The sequence below is a fragment of the Dipodomys ordii genome, unplaced genomic scaffold (genome assembly GCF_000151885.1).
Source record: "Dipodomys ordii isolate 6190 unplaced genomic scaffold, Dord_2.0 Scaffold320, whole genome shotgun sequence".
Lineage (NCBI taxonomy): Eukaryota > Metazoa > Chordata > Mammalia > Rodentia > Heteromyidae > Dipodomys > Dipodomys ordii.
Genome location: NW_012267536.1, coordinates 257,844 through 274,663, shown reverse-complemented (window position 1 = coordinate 274,663; position 16,820 = coordinate 257,844). Strand labels below are relative to the sequence as shown.

At 43.8% G+C, this 16,820-nt stretch overlaps 1 protein-coding gene across 1 annotated transcript; it reads left to right on the top strand.

Moving 5' to 3' along the window:
- Positions 1–98: 98 nt before the first annotated feature.
- On the top strand, positions 99–14,993 carry Psmb1 (proteasome (prosome, macropain) subunit, beta type, 1). Its single transcript, XM_013036640.1, has 6 exons — positions 99–263; positions 5,180–5,287; positions 9,569–9,650; positions 11,107–11,236; positions 13,910–14,016; positions 14,732–14,993. The coding sequence occupies exons 1-6, from the start codon at positions 151–153 to the stop codon at positions 14,915–14,917; spliced, it is 726 nt and encodes a 241-aa protein (XP_012892094.1). The 5' UTR covers positions 99–150; the 3' UTR covers positions 14,918–14,993.
- The last annotated feature ends 1,827 nt before the right edge of the window (positions 14,994–16,820 follow it).

Below are 16,820 nucleotides of genomic sequence, written 5' to 3'. Positions count from 1 at the left end.
TCCGGGGGCGGGGCCAAGGGCGGGCCTCCGGGGGCGGGGCCAAGGGCGGGCCTCCTGGAGCAACGAGAGCTGTGGGGTAGAGAGGCCGGAAGCGGGCGAGTTCCGGCGGACGTCGCCATCTTGCCGTGAGACTGCAGGAGTCGGCGCGCGATGTTGTCTTCTGCTGCCGAGCACCGGGTTCCCGGCCGGGAGCTGGGGATGGAGTCGCGTTGCGCCGAGGGTCCTGTGCAGCTCCGCTTTTCACCCTACGCCTTCAACGGAGGGTAAAGGCCTGGGGTCCCGGGCTCGGGGTGGCGGCGGCCTGGGGTCCCGGGCTCGGGGTGGCGGCGGCGGTCTGGGGTCCCGGGCTCGGGGTGGCGGCGGTCTGGGGTCCCGGGCTCGGGGTGGCGGCGGCCGCGCCCGGGGCTGTGCGGGTCCGATCTCCCGGACCTGCGCGCAGGGCCGTGGGGTTCACCGGCCGCTCCTGGCTGGCGATCGGCGCTGGGCCGCCTCTGTCCGTCTGGGTCGCGGTGTACTTGGGTCTGATCCCTGCATGAGTTACTGCAGACGGGAAGGGGACTTACCGCCGTGGGCCCCTCTGCTGGCCCTGCGTGACCATGCCGGCCCCGGGCTTGGACTCTCAGGACTGGGTGCTGTCCCTGAGCTTTTGTACTCAGGCGGGTGCTCTAACACCTGAGAGCCACAGCTCCACTCCTGGCTTTTTGTTGTGGTTTTGGTCGGTCGTGGGCCTGAACTCTGGGCCTGGGCGCTGTCCCTCAGCTCTTCAGCTCAGGGCTAGCGCTCTACCACTGGAGCCACAACGCCACTTCCGGCTTTTACTGTGTCTGCGGTGCTGAGGAATCGAACCCAGGGCCTGATGAGTGCGAGACAAGCACTCTGCCACAGAACCACTTTCCCAGCCCAACTTCTGGCTTTTTTTGAAATGGTTAATTTTAGGTTAGAGTCTAACGGATTTTAAACTGCTTTGAACTACTGTCCTCAGATCTCAGCCTGCTGGGTTGCTGAGGTTACAGGCATGAACCACGAGTGGCTGGCCAGTATGTATACTTTTGCATGTAGGTTGCTTTACCTTTTTAATTATCCACTTTATCTTCAAATGCTTTTCCTTAGTAAAGCTAAAGTTGTAGAACGGTTCTCTGTTTAGGAGTTTTGACAGTGAAGAACTATAAAGTTAATGTGGTTATAACTTTTCTAACTTTATAGGTTACAAAATACACAACCAATTCTAACTACCCATTGTTCGTTAAGAAAGTTAAAGACATTATTCATGTACTTCAGAATTTTAAATATCAAAAATTGAATATGCAGATGTTTGGAGTAGAGAGTGAAAGGTTTATTTTAACCTTGATTTTTGCCACTAAACGACAGTGTAGTTCTTGGGTACCTTTATTTTTATTTATTTATTTATTTTGCCAGTTCTAGAGCTTGAACTCAGGGCCTGGGCACTGTCCTTGAGCTGCTTTTGCTCAAGGCTAGCACTCAACCACCTCAGCCACAGCTCCACTTCTGTCTTTTTCTGTGTATGTGGTACTGAGGAATCAAACCCAGGGTTTCATGCATGCTAGGCGAGCACTCCACCACTGAGCCACATTCCCAGTCCCCAACTTTTAACTTCTTGAGCTTAAATTTTTTTTTTTTTACCTTCGATGTTTAAGGAAAAAAGTGAAGCCGTTTTGTAAGCTATATATAATTACCTTATTTAATCCTCAAGATAAGAGGATTCATGTTAGATACTACTAGTTCTGTGGTGCTCTTAGAAATTAAGTTGTCCTGATTACAGAGCTCTGGTGTATATTGAGGGAGATCTAAATTAATAGCTCTCTCACCACTGAGTTTGTGAGTTTTTTTTCCAGTACACTTCTTAACACTTTGTTATGGCTTAGTATTTACATTGTAAGGGGTTATTAGAACCATTCCATAAATGTATTATACATTTTCCCAGTAAGAATTATCAAGGTGTTAATATGCAGGACTCAACTTTAGCCCTTGTAATTTAGTTTAAAGCATTACTCCCCTAAAAATTATTAATGTTTTCAATTCATAAATCGCCCTTTCTCCATCTTTGTTCTTTCTTTTCTTTTTTCTTTTTTTGTCAGTCATGGAGCTTGAACTCTGCCTGAGCACTGTCCCTGAGCTCTTCAGCTCAAGACCAGTGCTCTACCACGCGAGCCACAGTGCCACTTCCTGTTGTTTCTTTTAAACATTTATGGAAGGTGACTTCTGCCTCTAGAAGACTTAAGTCAGTAGTGTACAAGTTTCCTTATTACTTTTTCATGTCTCATCCCTGGGAGAATAATTCAATTCTGACTTCTTGAGTGAAATGTTTTTTCAGCCTGGACTTGCTGCTTTCATCATAATTCAAGTTAATAAAATACTATAAACAAGCTAATTCTTTTCAACCACCCTTTCTCCTACACCTTACAGTTATGCTATCATCCTACTTGTCTAAGTTTAAGACTGAATGTCATAATTGTCTTTCCTAGTTAAGAAAATTTGGCTGTGCTAGGCACTAGTGGCTCATGCCTGTAATCCTGGCTACTCTGAAGGTAAAGATCTGAGGATCAAGGTTCCAAGCCAGGTGGGGCAGGAAAGTCCATGAGACTCTTAAAAAAACAAAACACCTGGAAGTAGAGCTTTGGCTGAAAACGGTAGAGTTCCTGAGTTCAAGCCCCACTACTAGAAAAGAAAAACAAAGTAGGGGAATGTGGCTTAGTGGTAGAATGCTTGCCTCGTATTCATAAAGCCCTGGGTTTGATTCCTCAGTACCACATAAACAGAAAAGGTTGTAAATGGTGTTGAGGCTCAAGTGGTTGAGTGCATGTGCCTTTTTTTCCTTCTATTTCACAAAATGTGTTAATTGGCACGATAGTATTACAGTGCTACTTTGCAGGTGAAACTTTTTAGCCTTCATAGTTCCTTAATTCCAAACTAGCTTGGCATTTTGATTTTGTTGTTGTTGTTGGTCGTGGGGCTTGAACTCTGGGCCTGAGTGCTGTCTCTCAGCTCTTCAGCTCAAGGCTAGCGCTCTACCACTTGAGCCACCAGTTTTCTGGTGGTTTATTGGAGATAAGAGTCTCAAGGACTTTCCTGCCCGGGCTGGCTTTGAACCGTGATCCTCAGGTCTCAGCCTCCTGAGTATCTAGGATTACAGGTGTGAGCCACGGCACCTGGCTGGCATTTTGATTTTCTAAAACAGGCCACTGGTTCATCAGATAACACAAACAGAGCCCCTTGAATATGTAGATGCTTGTTGTTTATAGTACCTAGACTGCCTTTATTTTATACTTTGGAACTTTAAGGCACACTTTGCTACAGTAAAAATAGTAGCCAAAGTTTTCTGAGTGCTTATGTTTGCTTATGTTCTGTGAGACACTATCCTTTTTTTTTTTTTTGCCAGTTGTGGGGCCTGAACTCTGGGCCTGGGCACTGTCCCTCAGCTCTTCAGTTCAAGGCTAGTGCTCTACCACCTGAGCTATAGTGCCGCTTCCAGCTTTTTCTGCTTATGTGGTGCTGAGGAATCGAACCGAGGGCCTCATGCATGCCACCTTCCCAACCCCTGTGAGACACTATCCTAAATGTGCTATGAATTCAGTCATTTATCTTAGCACAGCCTTCCCTAATGCTGGCACTGTTATTACCATCAACTAGAAATGGAGAGTTTATCCAAATGGCACACAGCTAGTAAGTGGCAAGAGTCTGACTCTAGTAACGCAGGTGTTTAGTCATCACACTCTACTCTTTCATCACATGCCATAGTTGGTTGTAGCTCATATTGATTAGAGGATCACGAGGTACCATCATGATTTTTCATCTTCAATTTTTGCAACACCCAAATGAAGTTATGTGAAGAAAGTGTGGCCTTGAAAAGTAAGTTACCTACATCGTAACTGCTAAATAGGAGAGTCAGAATGCAGTCTGCTTTTGCAGTTGTACTCTGAAGCTCTTTAGTAATGTACTCTGAAACTCTTTAGTAAGCTATCAAATTATAACCAGAAAAGAAAAAACAAAGACTGCATTCATCAGCAAATCTGAGTCACTACTGTATTAGACTTTATTAAAGGGACTGCATATAAAGAAATAGTACTACTGCCTTCATTTGTGAACTCTGACTCCTTGTGTCATAGGACAGTGATGTACATATGTATGTATGTATGTATATATATATACCTCAGTATACATAGATATGTGTATATATGTCTTAGTCCTCAAAGGACATTCAGTTCTGTAATATCACTAGTCCATATATGTAGGTAGTTATCTTTTACATTAGCATACATTAGTGTTACAAGAGTGGTTTCACTGTGGTATTTCTACACATGTATATACAATGTGTCCCAATTAAACGTGAACCCTTTATCATGTTCCCTTACTTTCTCCCCTTCCCCTTAAAACATTTTCAACAAGTTTTGATGTTCTGTTTTAATACATGACAACAGCAAACTACTTCAATCACAGTTATTTATTTTTTTGTTGTTGGTCATGGGTCTTGAACTCTGGGCTTGGGCCCTGTCCCTGCGCTCTTCAGCAAGCACTCTACCACTTGAGCTACAGCGCCACTTCCGGTTTTCTAGTGGTTTATTGGAGATAGGAGTCTCACAGTCTTTCCTGCCTGAGCTGGCTTTGAACTGTGATCCTCAGATCTCAGCCTCCTGAGTAGCTAGGATTACAGGTGTGAGCCACCGGCGTCTAGCTTATTGGTTCCCACCTTGCATTTAGCTCTTTGATTATAGTAAAGATAATTCTATCCCTTTCCCATTGCCTCCTGTCAAGGAGCCTTTCCTCTGTTTTAAAATTAGGTATTTTGTAGATGACTTGTAGCTTTCTATTCTTACATATAGATCTTTTTTTTTTTGGGTCCGGTCATGGGGCCTGAACTCTGGGCCTGGGCGCTGTCCCTCAGCTCTTCAGCTCAAGGCTAGCGCTCTACCACTTGAGCCACAGTGCCACTTCCGGCTTTTTTTTTCTTTTTGCTTATGTGGTGCTGAGGAATCGAACCCAGGGCCTCTGGCTTGCAAGGCAAGCACTCTACCACTGAGCCACCCTCCCAGCCCATATAGATCTTATCTAGTAAGTTTTTTGTCCTGTGGAGTACTCTTCTATTTGAAAGATTGCTGTGGTGAAGAATTGATACTGATAATGAGAAGAATAAATAAATATTGTTTCTTTTCTTTCCCCTCAGTACTGTACTGGCCATTGCTGGAGAAGATTTTTCGATTGTTGCTTCTGATACTAGATTGAGTGAAGGATATTCCATTCATACCAGAGATAGCCCCAAATGTTACAAATTGTAAGTGACTATTCTAAGGATGCCTTTGCTATGATTGAAATGCTACATCAGATTCTGCTTGTTGGGGCAGTTTGTTTCATGGATTCTTTTGTTTTAGGTTTTATTTTTATTTTTTGTTGGTCATGGGACTTGAACTCTGGGCTTGGGTGCTGTCCCTTCACCCTTCAGCTCAAGGCGAGTGCTTTACCACTTGAGCCACTGCACCACTTCCAGTTTTCTAGTGGTTTATTGGAGATAAGATAGACTTCCCTGCCCAGGCTGGCTTCCAAGCTGGTGTTGAACGGTGATCCTCAGATCTCAGTCTCCTGAGTAGCTAGGATTACAAGTGTGAGCCACTGGTGCCTGGAGGTTTTTTTAGCTGTATTTTGTCTTTTCTTTTTTGGTACTGGGGATTGAACCCAGGATGTTGCACTTGCTAGGCAAGCACTTTACCACTGAGCTACATCCCAGCCCTTATGGAATTTTACATAAACAAAATCAAGTGTTTCCTAAGAATTGAGTATCTGGGGGCTGGGAAGGTGGCTCAGTGGTAGAGCGCTTGCCTTGCATGCTCGAGGCCTGGGTTCGATTCCTCAGCACCACATATGCAAAAAGAAAAAAGCTGGAAGTGGTGCTGTGGCTCAAGTGGTAGAGCGTAGAGCGCTAGCCTTGAGCTGAAGAGCTGAGGGACAGCGCCCAGGCCCAGAGTTCAGGCCCCACGACCAGACCCAAAAAAAAAAAAAAGAATTGAGTATCTGGTCTATGATATTTGTCATGTTTGGGTACCAGAAGTTCATTTGGTAAATATTTTTACGCTAGTGCCTTATTTTGTATACAATAAAAGTTCTCCCTAGTGAGCCCACACCTATATGAATGGCTTTCATGTGTTATCTTCCCCATAAATGTACCACCTCCTAGTTGCCACAACAATAGCTAGATTTTAGCAGTCATTTTCAAAAGCTTATTTGGAGGTTGTTCAAAGCTGTAGAACTTTGGTCAGAAATGTTCCTCCTCTGTCAGAGAAGGTCATCCTCTTAGAATGAGTACACAGCTTCAGGAGGGACACAAGTGCAACAGTAAGGGAGAACTAACTACTAGCCAGTTTGTTAACCCAGTTGGTGGCTCAACAGAGGTAGATGCTGTAACCAGGTTGCCCTCATTTCCTCAGTTTAAGTGATGGAACAAACATCCAAAGCATATACTATTACCTGTTAAATGTTTTCTTTTTCTTTCTTTCTTTTTTTTTTTTGTGTCGGTCGTGGGACCTGAACTCTGGGCCTGGGCGCTGTCCCTCAGCTCTTCAGCTCAAGGCGAGTGCTCTACCACTTGAGCTACAGCGCCACTTCCGGTTTTCTGGTGGTTTATTGGAGATAGGAGTCTCACGGTCTCTCCTGCCTGGGCTGGCTTTGAACCTTGATCCTCAGATCTCAGCCTCCTGAGTAGCTAGGATTACAGGCGTGAGCCACAAGCGTCCGGCTAATGTTTTCTTAAATGCCCAACTTACTCCCCCCCCACACAAAAATGGCTTAGATATATCTTTAGCAATTGTAATCCATTGCTCAGTGCTTTTTTTTTTTTTTTCCTGTGGAGATCCACATCTCCACTTCTGGCTTTTTTGCTAGTTAAGAGTGTACCACACTTCACACTTTTCTGCCTCAGTCCTTGCATCTCAGCCTCCTGAACAGCTAGGATCACCAGGCTTTACTTCTGAAGTCTTTTTTTTTTTTTTGGTTGGTTGTGGGCCTGAACTCTGGGCCTGGGCACTGTCCCTCAGCTCTTAAGCTCAAGGTTAGCCTTCTACCACTTGAGCCACAGTGCCACTTCTGGCTTTTTCTGCTTATGTGGTGCTGAAGAATCGAACCCAGGGCCTCATGCATGCAAAGCAAGCACTCTACCACTGAGCCACCTTCCCAGCCTACTTCTGAAGTCTTTAGGTGTTCCTTTCTCCTCTGTTCCACTGTGCCTTTGCTACCTTTTTCCTTCCTCTAAAGTGTATCTTTTAGAATTTGATAGTTGTAAATACCATAAAGAAAATTTTAAGATGTGATTTTATAGATCCTTGTGTGAGCTCTGACTCCTCTACTATCTTGTATATATGCTATTAAAGTAAGAACTTATTTTTGTGAAGCACTTTGGCTGCAAAGATGGAGAACAATACAACAGTATTGAATATTTGTTTGACCTGATCCCATACTTAATTGCTGGCCTACAGCAAGGTTGCCCTTGCTCACTTGTTTGAGACTGTACTCACTGACTGTTCTTCAGGTGAAAACTTGATTCCTTTAAGATGTATGGATATTTAGAGCAAGAGTCTTAAAGTTTGTTTTTAGGATTGATCAGGAAGTACTGGTGTGAGAAGTCCATGATTTACATGTTTATATGGGATGGGCATAAAATTCCAACGTTGACAAGATTGGTTTAGACTTGCTTACAGATTGCTATCAAGGTTCAGGTTTTTTTTGTTGTTGTTGTTTTTGAGATACTATTTTGAATTTGGTGTATATATATATATATATATATACACACACACACATATACATATCAAAATGCTGTCAGTTCCCTGCTAATGAGCACTTGAATTGTTTTTCATGTATTTGTTTGTTTGGGGAGTTTCTAAAATGTGCTCAGCCCAGGATTGCTGGGGTACATCTGTAATTTCAGCAACCTGGGAGGTAGAACCAGGAGGATTGTGAATTGAAGGCCAGCAAGGCAAAGTTAGCAAGGACATACCAGGCCCAGTTTAAGCCCCAGGACTGACCAAAAATAAAAAAAGAGTTGTCTATTTAAATACATGTTAGATATTGCCAAAGTACTCATTTAAAAAATTAGTTTTATGGGGCTGGGAAGGTGGCTCAGTGGTAGAGTGCTTGCCTCACATGCATGAGGCCCTGGGTTCCATTCCTCAGCACCACATAAGCAGAAAAGGCTAGAAGTAGTGCTGTGGCTCAAGTGGTATCGCACGCTTTCCTTGAGCTGAAGAACTGAGGGACAGCGCCCAGGCCCAGAGTTCAGCACCAACAACAATAAATAAATAAAAATAAAAAATTAGCTTTACTGATTACATATATCTGAGCATACCTGTTTCTTAGCACCTTACCTGCACTAGTTGGGCATTACTGGTCAGGCTAATTGGTTGAAACTATCTCATTTCGACTTGGATTCTGAGTAACTTGGAGGCTTTTAGGTCAGTGGTCACTATGTTTCTTCTGTGACTTGTTTGTTGATAGAACTTTTCCTGTCTTTCTATTGTGTTGTTAATACCTTATTTGTAGGACCCCATGGTAGGCTAAGGAAATTAAAAGAAGGCTTTGGTAATACGTGTTCCCAATATATCTTTTAACTTATATGTGTATGTATATTTATTTTTATATTTATGTGCTTATTTTTGTTGGCTGTAGGGCTTGAACTCTGGGCCTGGGCACTGTCCCTCAGCTCTTCAAGGCTAGTGCTCTACCACTTGAGCCACAGCACCACTTCCGGTTTTCTGGTGGTTAACTGGAGATAAGAGTCTCAGAGACTTTACTGCCCGGGCTGGCTTTGAACGGCAATCCTCAGATCTCAGCCTCCTGAGTAGCTAGAATTACAGGTCTGAGGCACCACACCTGGCTAGATTTTAACTTTTTTGGAGGGGAGAGGGGGCATTGGAGGTGGTCATGGGGCTTAAACTCTGTCCCTGAGCTCTTCAACTCAAGGCTAGCGCTCTACCACTTGAGCCACAGCACCACTTCGGTTTTTTTCTGTTTATGTGGTGCTGAGGAATCAAACCTAAGGCAAGCACTCTGCCACCGAGCCACTTTCCCAGCCCGATTTTAACTCTTAACTAGTCAAATTTAAGGGACTTGATTTTTGGATTGTGTCATATTTAATCATCCCAGCCCAAAATTTACCAGTGTTTTATTTAGTCCACTTAAGGTTGCAATTCTTTTCTAAGAATTTCTGGCCCACCCACAATTCATTTGGGAAAAGGAAGAAAAAGTAAGAATATAGACTGTAGGATTTTTTTTTTTTTGGGTCCGGTCGTGGGGCCTGAACTCTGGGCCTGGGCACTGTCCCTCAGCTCTTCAGCTCAAGGATAACACTCTACCACTTGAGCCACAGCGCCACTTCTGGCTTTTTTTTTTCCTTCTGCTTATGTGGTGTTGAGGAATGGTACCCAGGGCCTCATGCATGCAAGGCAAGTGCTCTACCACTGAGCCACCTTCCCAGTGCTAGACTGTAGGATTTTGAAATTTGAAATTTCCCAGACTTGTACTTTGTTTCTAGTTTGATCAACCTTTTTTCATGAAATGTGCTTTTTTGCAGAACAGAGAGAACGGTCATTGGATGCAGTGGTTTTCATGGAGACTGTCTTACCCTGACAAAGATTATTGAAGCAAGACTAAAGGTAGATTCTTTTAACAGTTCATTAAATTCTTTTAAGCTGTGACATGACTACTACTTACAGTAGCTGAAGAGACACCCAGTTAGAAGGTATTGTTAACTTATCCTAGAAGTGGAGCAGTACCATCAACATAGGCCATTGCAGTCCTAGGATTGGCAGCTGTAGCCCAGTTCCATCTGTTAAATCCTCTGTGCTGCATAGGGGTTCTCCAACTTTGGCAGCTTGGAGAACTTTCTTTTTTTTAATTGCTGGTATTGGTGCTTGAATTCCAGGCCTGTTATTCTTGCTTGGTTTTTGGCTTACAGCTCAATATCTAGATTTTTGCTGGTTAATTGATAAGAGTCTCTAGAATTGTGTGCCCTAGCTGATTTTAAGCCTTGATTATCAAAATCTCAGTCACCTGAGTAGCTGGGATTATAGACATAGGTTTTCAGTGCTTAGCTCCAGACAGCTCTTCTGAAAGTTTTCTTTTCTCTGAAACAAAACAAAAATTACAAACAAAATAGGTTTAAGTTAAATCAATTTAATCAGTTATGCAGTAAGCATGTCTTTTTGGACAGGAGGATGGCGGGGGCCTGGGGCTTGAACTTAGTGTCCCAGTGCTGCCCATGAGCTTTTGGCTCAAGGTGGCCAGGCGCTGTCTGTGAGCTTTTTGGCTCAAGGCGAGTGCTCTACCATTTGAGCCACAGCTCTACTTCCATCCTTTTGGTAATTTATTGGAGATCAGCATCTCACAGACTTTCCTGCCTGGGCTGGCTTTGAACTGTGATCTTCAGATCTCAGACTCCTGAGTAGCTGGGATTACAGGTGTGAGCCACTGGCACCCAGCTTCTTCTATTTATTTATAACTGGCAATACCAGAGTTTGAACTCACAGAGTATCATCCTTTTTCAGCTTGCACTCTACCATTTGAACCACACCTTTATTCCGCTTTTTGCTGGTTATTTGAAGATGGAGTCTCATGGATTTTTCTTCATGAGCTGGCTTCAAACCATAATCCTCTAGTCACAACTGAATAGCTAAAATTACAGGAATGAGCCTCTGACACCCTGCTGCAGGAAATCTTTAGTTGTAAAAGCAGACCATGTACTAAATTTGGACTTTGGACTATGGGCTATGCTTTTCTGACCCTTGGTCTAGGTGCATGGTCGCATCTTCTGTAGACCATCCCATAAGCCTTGCTTTTTGTATATTTACTCTTAAACCAGCATGCCTGGGATTAGGATGGCAGAGAACAGGGGTTCTTCAAATCATTTGAAGGCAAATTTAAGATTTTCCATAAAAAAATTATAACCCCCCCAATTACATATAATTACATATAATCTTAGTAATATTATGTTACTTGATCATGAAAGAAATAGGTAAGCTTTTCTTTTTCACTAGGTATGCTTTTAGCAGGTCCTAGTTGTAGACTGACAGCTGTACCTCCACATACCTGTTCCTTCTCTCAACTATGCAGATGTACAAGCACTCCAACAACAAGGCCATGACGACCGGGGCTATTGCTGCCATGCTGTCCACCATTCTGTACTCGAGGCGCTTCTTTCCATACTATGTTTACAACATCATCGGTGGACTTGACGAGGAAGGTAGAGTCATCTTCCAGACATGTGCATTACCACCTGTCCTTAAAAAGAGGCACGAATACCACCTAGCCCCGTAGCTAGAACCCGATGTTGAGGTGTGGTTAATGACATCCAGAGCCACAGAGCAAGTTGTGTACATTTGGTGCATGGAGCAGCAGAATCTTGGATACATTCATAGTAAAAAGCTTTTTCCCGGTGTGGGGGGTGCTAGGGGGCTGCATCTTGAACTTGGGGCCTAGGTACTGTTCCTGAACTTTTTTTGCTCAAGTCTAGCACTCTTATCACTTGAGCAACAGCTTCACTTCTGACTTTTTTGCTAGTTAATTGGAGATAAGAGTCTCATCAACTTTCCTGCCCTGGCTGGCCTCAAATCGAGATCCTCAGATATCAGCCTCCTGAATAGCTAGGATTACAGGTGTGAGCCACTAGTGTCTGGCCTTATTAGCATTTTTATCACATAAAAGGATATGATTTCTCCATGAGATGTAACACCCATAGTTGTGCTGGAAAAAAATTGAAAATTATATCTTAGAAGTCATTTGGGATATCTGTGCTTCCTACAGTATATTCAGACTTTATGAAGTACCTGATTTTCTGTTAGAGTAAGACAAGAGAAAATCAGCTTTATGACCTGACATTTTCATCCTGGTTTTGATCCAAAGCTACATAGATGCAAAGCACTAATGTTTTCCACCAGTTCTTTTTTTTTTTGGGTCCGGTCGTGGGGCCTGAACTCTGGGCCTGGGCACTGTCCCTCAGCTCTTCAGCTCAAGGCTAGCGCTCTACCACTTGAGCCACAGCGCCACTTCCGGCTTTTTTCTTTTTGCTTATATGGTGCTAAGGAATCGAACCCAGGGCCTCGAGCATGCAAGGCAAGCGCTCTACCACTGAGCCACCTTCCCAGCCCCTCCACCAGTTCTTACTTCGATTTCAATTGCTTCTAAAAACCAACTACAATCTTCCAGCAAAGAGCCATGCTGCTCTTTAGAGAAGTCCATTGTGATAACTAAAACATTTGGACAAGGGTACCATGGAGGAAGTTCTGTTTAGAAAAATTTGTAGCTGGAATCTCCCTGAAAGTGTCACAGGAGAGTTCCATCAAGGGACTGCCCCAAACTTCAAGTTGAGATTCAAAAGAAAAATCACACTGAAGCATTTGTTGGGGAACCATACCTGCAGTGCTCCGGCAGTCCTTCCAGTGAGCAATACAAAAGAGGTTTCCCCTACCTGGGTCTTTGAGAGGTGGAATACAAAGGAGGAAAGAGTATGAGGAACTTGGATCAGGACCAGGATAGGTTTTCTACCTGCATCTTATAGAGATGGAATACAGATGAGAGAAGGGTATGAGGAACTTGGTTTAGGACCAGGATAGGTTTGTAGGTACTTTACAACATTTTCTCCAGCAATAATCCTGCCTTGGGCTCAAGCCTCCCAGAAACCACATAACTGGGTAAGTCACAAACAATATACTGCATTTTTCTCAGTAGAGACAAAAGGAAGGTGTAGGGACCTGGTGACCTGCTCCTTTGAGGGGAAATGTAGAGTAAGAAGGAGCCACACTCAGTTTTACTGCCTCTCTGCTTTGTATTTCTTCCCCATTCTGTTCTAGTAGCTTTTCTTGCTTTCTGTGTTTGACTGTACTCCCCATATAAGGTTTCACAGTACATGCTGATTGGTTTGTCTACCCATATTTAGGTGTAGACAAATAAGGTTGAAAAATACAAAAAATAGAATTGATTTACCTTCAGTGAAAAAAAACATAGTTTTCTATATGATCACTTATACATTTAGCACTAGGAAAATGTTAGGCTATTAGGTTAATATTGAAACTATACTACCTTTTTTTTTTTGTCACTCATGGGGCTTGAACTCCAGCTTGGGCGCTGTCACTGTGTTCTTCAGCTCAAGATGAGCAGTCTACTACTTGAGCCACAGTGCCACTTCCTGTTTTCTAATGATTTATTGGAGATCAGAGTCTCACAGACTTTCCTTTCCAGGCTGGCTTTGAACCGGGATCCTCAGCTCTCAGCCTCCTAAGTAGCTAGGATGACAGGCGTGAGCCACCAACAGCTGACTCTGTGTGTGTGTGTGTGTGTGTGTGTGTGTGTGTGTCAGTGTGTGTCAGTGTCAGTTATAGGGCTTGAACTTTAGGCCTGGACTCTGTCCCTCGCTCAAGGCACATGCTCTGCCACTTGACCCACAGCGCCACTTCCCATTTGCTGGCGGTTTATTGGAGACTTTCCTGCTAGGTTGGCTTTGAACTGTGATCCTCAGATCTCAGCCTCCTGAGTAGCTACAATTCTAAGCGTAAGCCACCAGCACACTGGCTGTACTACCTTATTTTTAAGCAACATCTTGAGCAGTTTGGCTAGACTTAAACCTCCTGGTTTAAAAACCATTGGTCAAACCACATGTCTAGGGCCACAGGACCGTCCTAGGAATGTTAGTTTTGATGGCTGGTTGGCCACGGGGTTTGTGTTTCTTAGCTATGGCCATGTTGTATGAAGACCATCTGCACCACCCAGGCTGTCTGCTTTCATAACAGTCCATGTTTTCTGACCTTTAGCTGAATTTTATAGGCCAGTTGGAAGTGTATTTTATGTCGCATCCTGACTGGATTTATTTTCACCATGTTGAGATGCTGCTGTCCTTACAGAAGCTGTCTTCTTCTTTAAGGGAAGGGAGCTGTGTACAGTTTTGACCCGGTCGGCTCCTATCAGAGAGACTCCTTCAAGGCTGGGGGCTCGGCAAGCGCCATGTTGCAACCCCTGCTTGACAACCAGGTATGAGCAGGTACCCACCGCGGCATCAGAGTCCCATCTTCCTGAGGCACTGCCACTCAGTCTCCATCTGGCCTGCAAGTCCTCGCCCAGCCCCATGACTTTGCAGGAATTAGTTATGTCTCAGTCCCCCTCTGCCTCCTTGACCTGAGGTCACATAAATGCCTTTCTCCTTACCCACAATTTCTGGATTACCTAATTTTATAGTCTCGCTATTCAAATCTGCAACGTTGGGTTTATTTCTCAACATACTTTATACCTTCAGGCTTAATTTCTTAATTCATCCTATTTATATAGCTACCCTTTTGCCTTTTGCTTATTTGCCTCACCTCTCAACACCATACCACACCCCAATACTAGTTTTTCCTGAAATGATCTATTCCTCTTATCTGATACCACCCCCACCCCACCTCCAATACGAATGTTCTGTGCTCTCTTGAGAGTGCCTACCATCAGACTTGGTTGAGGGCTGTTTGTGACTTAGCTGTGACACCTCAGTAGGTGTCCACCTGTATACTTTTCAAGCGTGGGAGCCTTGTCAGTACATATTTGTCAGCCATATATAACCTTGAGAAGACTGGACAGTCCTCAGTTTCCTGTTAGAAGACATCCTATGACATTATATGGTTCCACTGAGTCTTCAGAGATGTTAGGGAAATCTGTAACCTCCCTTTGGGCTTACTGTCTCATGGCATCTCATCCAAATCTGTCCCTCCAGGTTGGTTTCAAGAACATGCAGAATGTGGAACATGTCCCACTGTCTTTGGATAGAGCCATGCGACTGGTGAAAGATGTCTTCATCTCTGCAGCAGAGAGGGATGTGTACACTGGGGATGCCCTCAGGATCTGCATTGTGACCAAGGAGGGAATCAGGGAGGAGACCGTTCCCCTGAGGAAAGACTGATTGATGTAGCCTATCTTGGAGCTGCCAGGACAAGTTTGTTTTATTAAAAAAGAGCACTGAAGTGCTGATTTCATTATCATGTGTCTTAGTGTCTTCTCTAAGCAATACAGAGTTAGAAAGTACAACTATCCTTTGTTTCATTCTAACACAATTTCTATCTTTCAGGGGTTTTTGGAAAGCAGTACTGGAGGTAGACTCAGGCCATTACTAAGCAAGTACTTTACCATTTGAGCCAATGTTTCTAGTCCTTTATTGTACAGAGTCTTTGTTCAGATGGGATTGGCCTCATATGCCCTCACACCTGGCTTATTTTTGAAATGGGGTCTTGCTACCTTTTATTAACATCAGTTAGTTGTATGAGTGGATTTCATTTTGAATGCCTTTTTTTGGGGGGGAGGGGGTCAGTCATGGGGCTTGAACTCTGGGCCTGGGCGCTTTCCCTGTGCTCTTCAGCTCAAGGCGAGCACTCTACCACTTGAGCCACAGCACCACTTCCATTTTCTGAGTGGTTTATTGGAGATCAGAGTCTCACAGACTTTTCCTGCCCAAACTGGCTTTGAGCCGTGATCCCCAGATATCAGCCTCCTGAGTAGGTAGGATTACAGGCTTGAACCACCTGCAGACTCCACTTCCGGTTTTCTGGTGGTTTATTGGAGATGAGAATCTCATGAAGTTTCCTGCCCAAGCTGGCTTTGAAACATAATCCTCAGATCTCAGCCTCCTGAGTAGGATTATAGGCAGGAGCCCTGGGCTTGAACAGGTCCTTCACACCTCCTCTTCCTCAAACACTTGACAACCTCATTGCTCTGTTTTCACACACATAAAATATGTTGGTCATACTCACCCTCTCCATTTGTCCTTCACCTTCCTATAGCAAGGGGTCCTATTTTATATGTGTGTTGTCCAATTTTTTTGGTGTAAAAAAAAAAGTAATTGTTCACAGTCATTTCACTGTGTATTTCAAGTATGTATATGCAGTATTACAATTAGAATCCCTATTACCTTCACTTCCCCTGCCCCTTCCCCTTTATTCAGATTTTAGTGAGTTTCATTTTGCCATCTTTATCTACAGGTGCAATGTATTTTGGTGGTATGTCACCCTCAAACATCCGTGCCCCTATTCTCTTACTCCTAAACAAGTGAGTGAGTGTGATTTTGTATTGTGCATGTTTATCTTTTAGGACTACCATACACATATGAAAAAAAAAACTTGAAAACTTTTCCCTCCAAACCCAGCTTTCCTTTACCTGAGTATTCCTACTCTATCCATTTCCCTGCAAAGAACAAAATGTCATGTGACTCGGCAATTATACATTACCCAGCCACAATTCCCTTCATGTAAAGACAATCTTTACACTTTTTTTTTTTGAGACAGTCTTGAATGGTAGCTCAGATTGGTATAGTGCTGGGATTAGTGTGCTACCACACCCTTTTTTTTGGGGGGGGGGTCCGGTCATGGGGCCTGAACTCGGGGCCTGGGCGCTGTCCCTCAGCTCTTCAGCTCAAGGCTAGCGCTCTACCACTTGAGCCACAGCGCCACTTCCAGCTTTTTTCTTTTTGCTTATGTGGTGCTGAGGAATCGAACCCAGGGCCTCAGGCATGCAAGGCAAGTGCTCTACCACTGAGCCACCTTCCCAGCCCCCACACCCTTTTTTTTTTTAACCTTTGGTTAAGATTAGAAGTGTACAGTGCTGGGATTAGTGTGCTACCACACCTTTTCTTTTAATTTTTGGTTGAGATTAGAAGTGTATAGTTAGCTTTCAAGATCCTACTTGAAAAGCTGCCATTATGTACAGAATTTTATCACTGCCTATCTGTATCTTACAGAATTATTAGGGGAAACTTACTTTTTAGAGGTAATTAGCCATGACTTCATACTGAGTTTTTTTCTATAATTATCAGA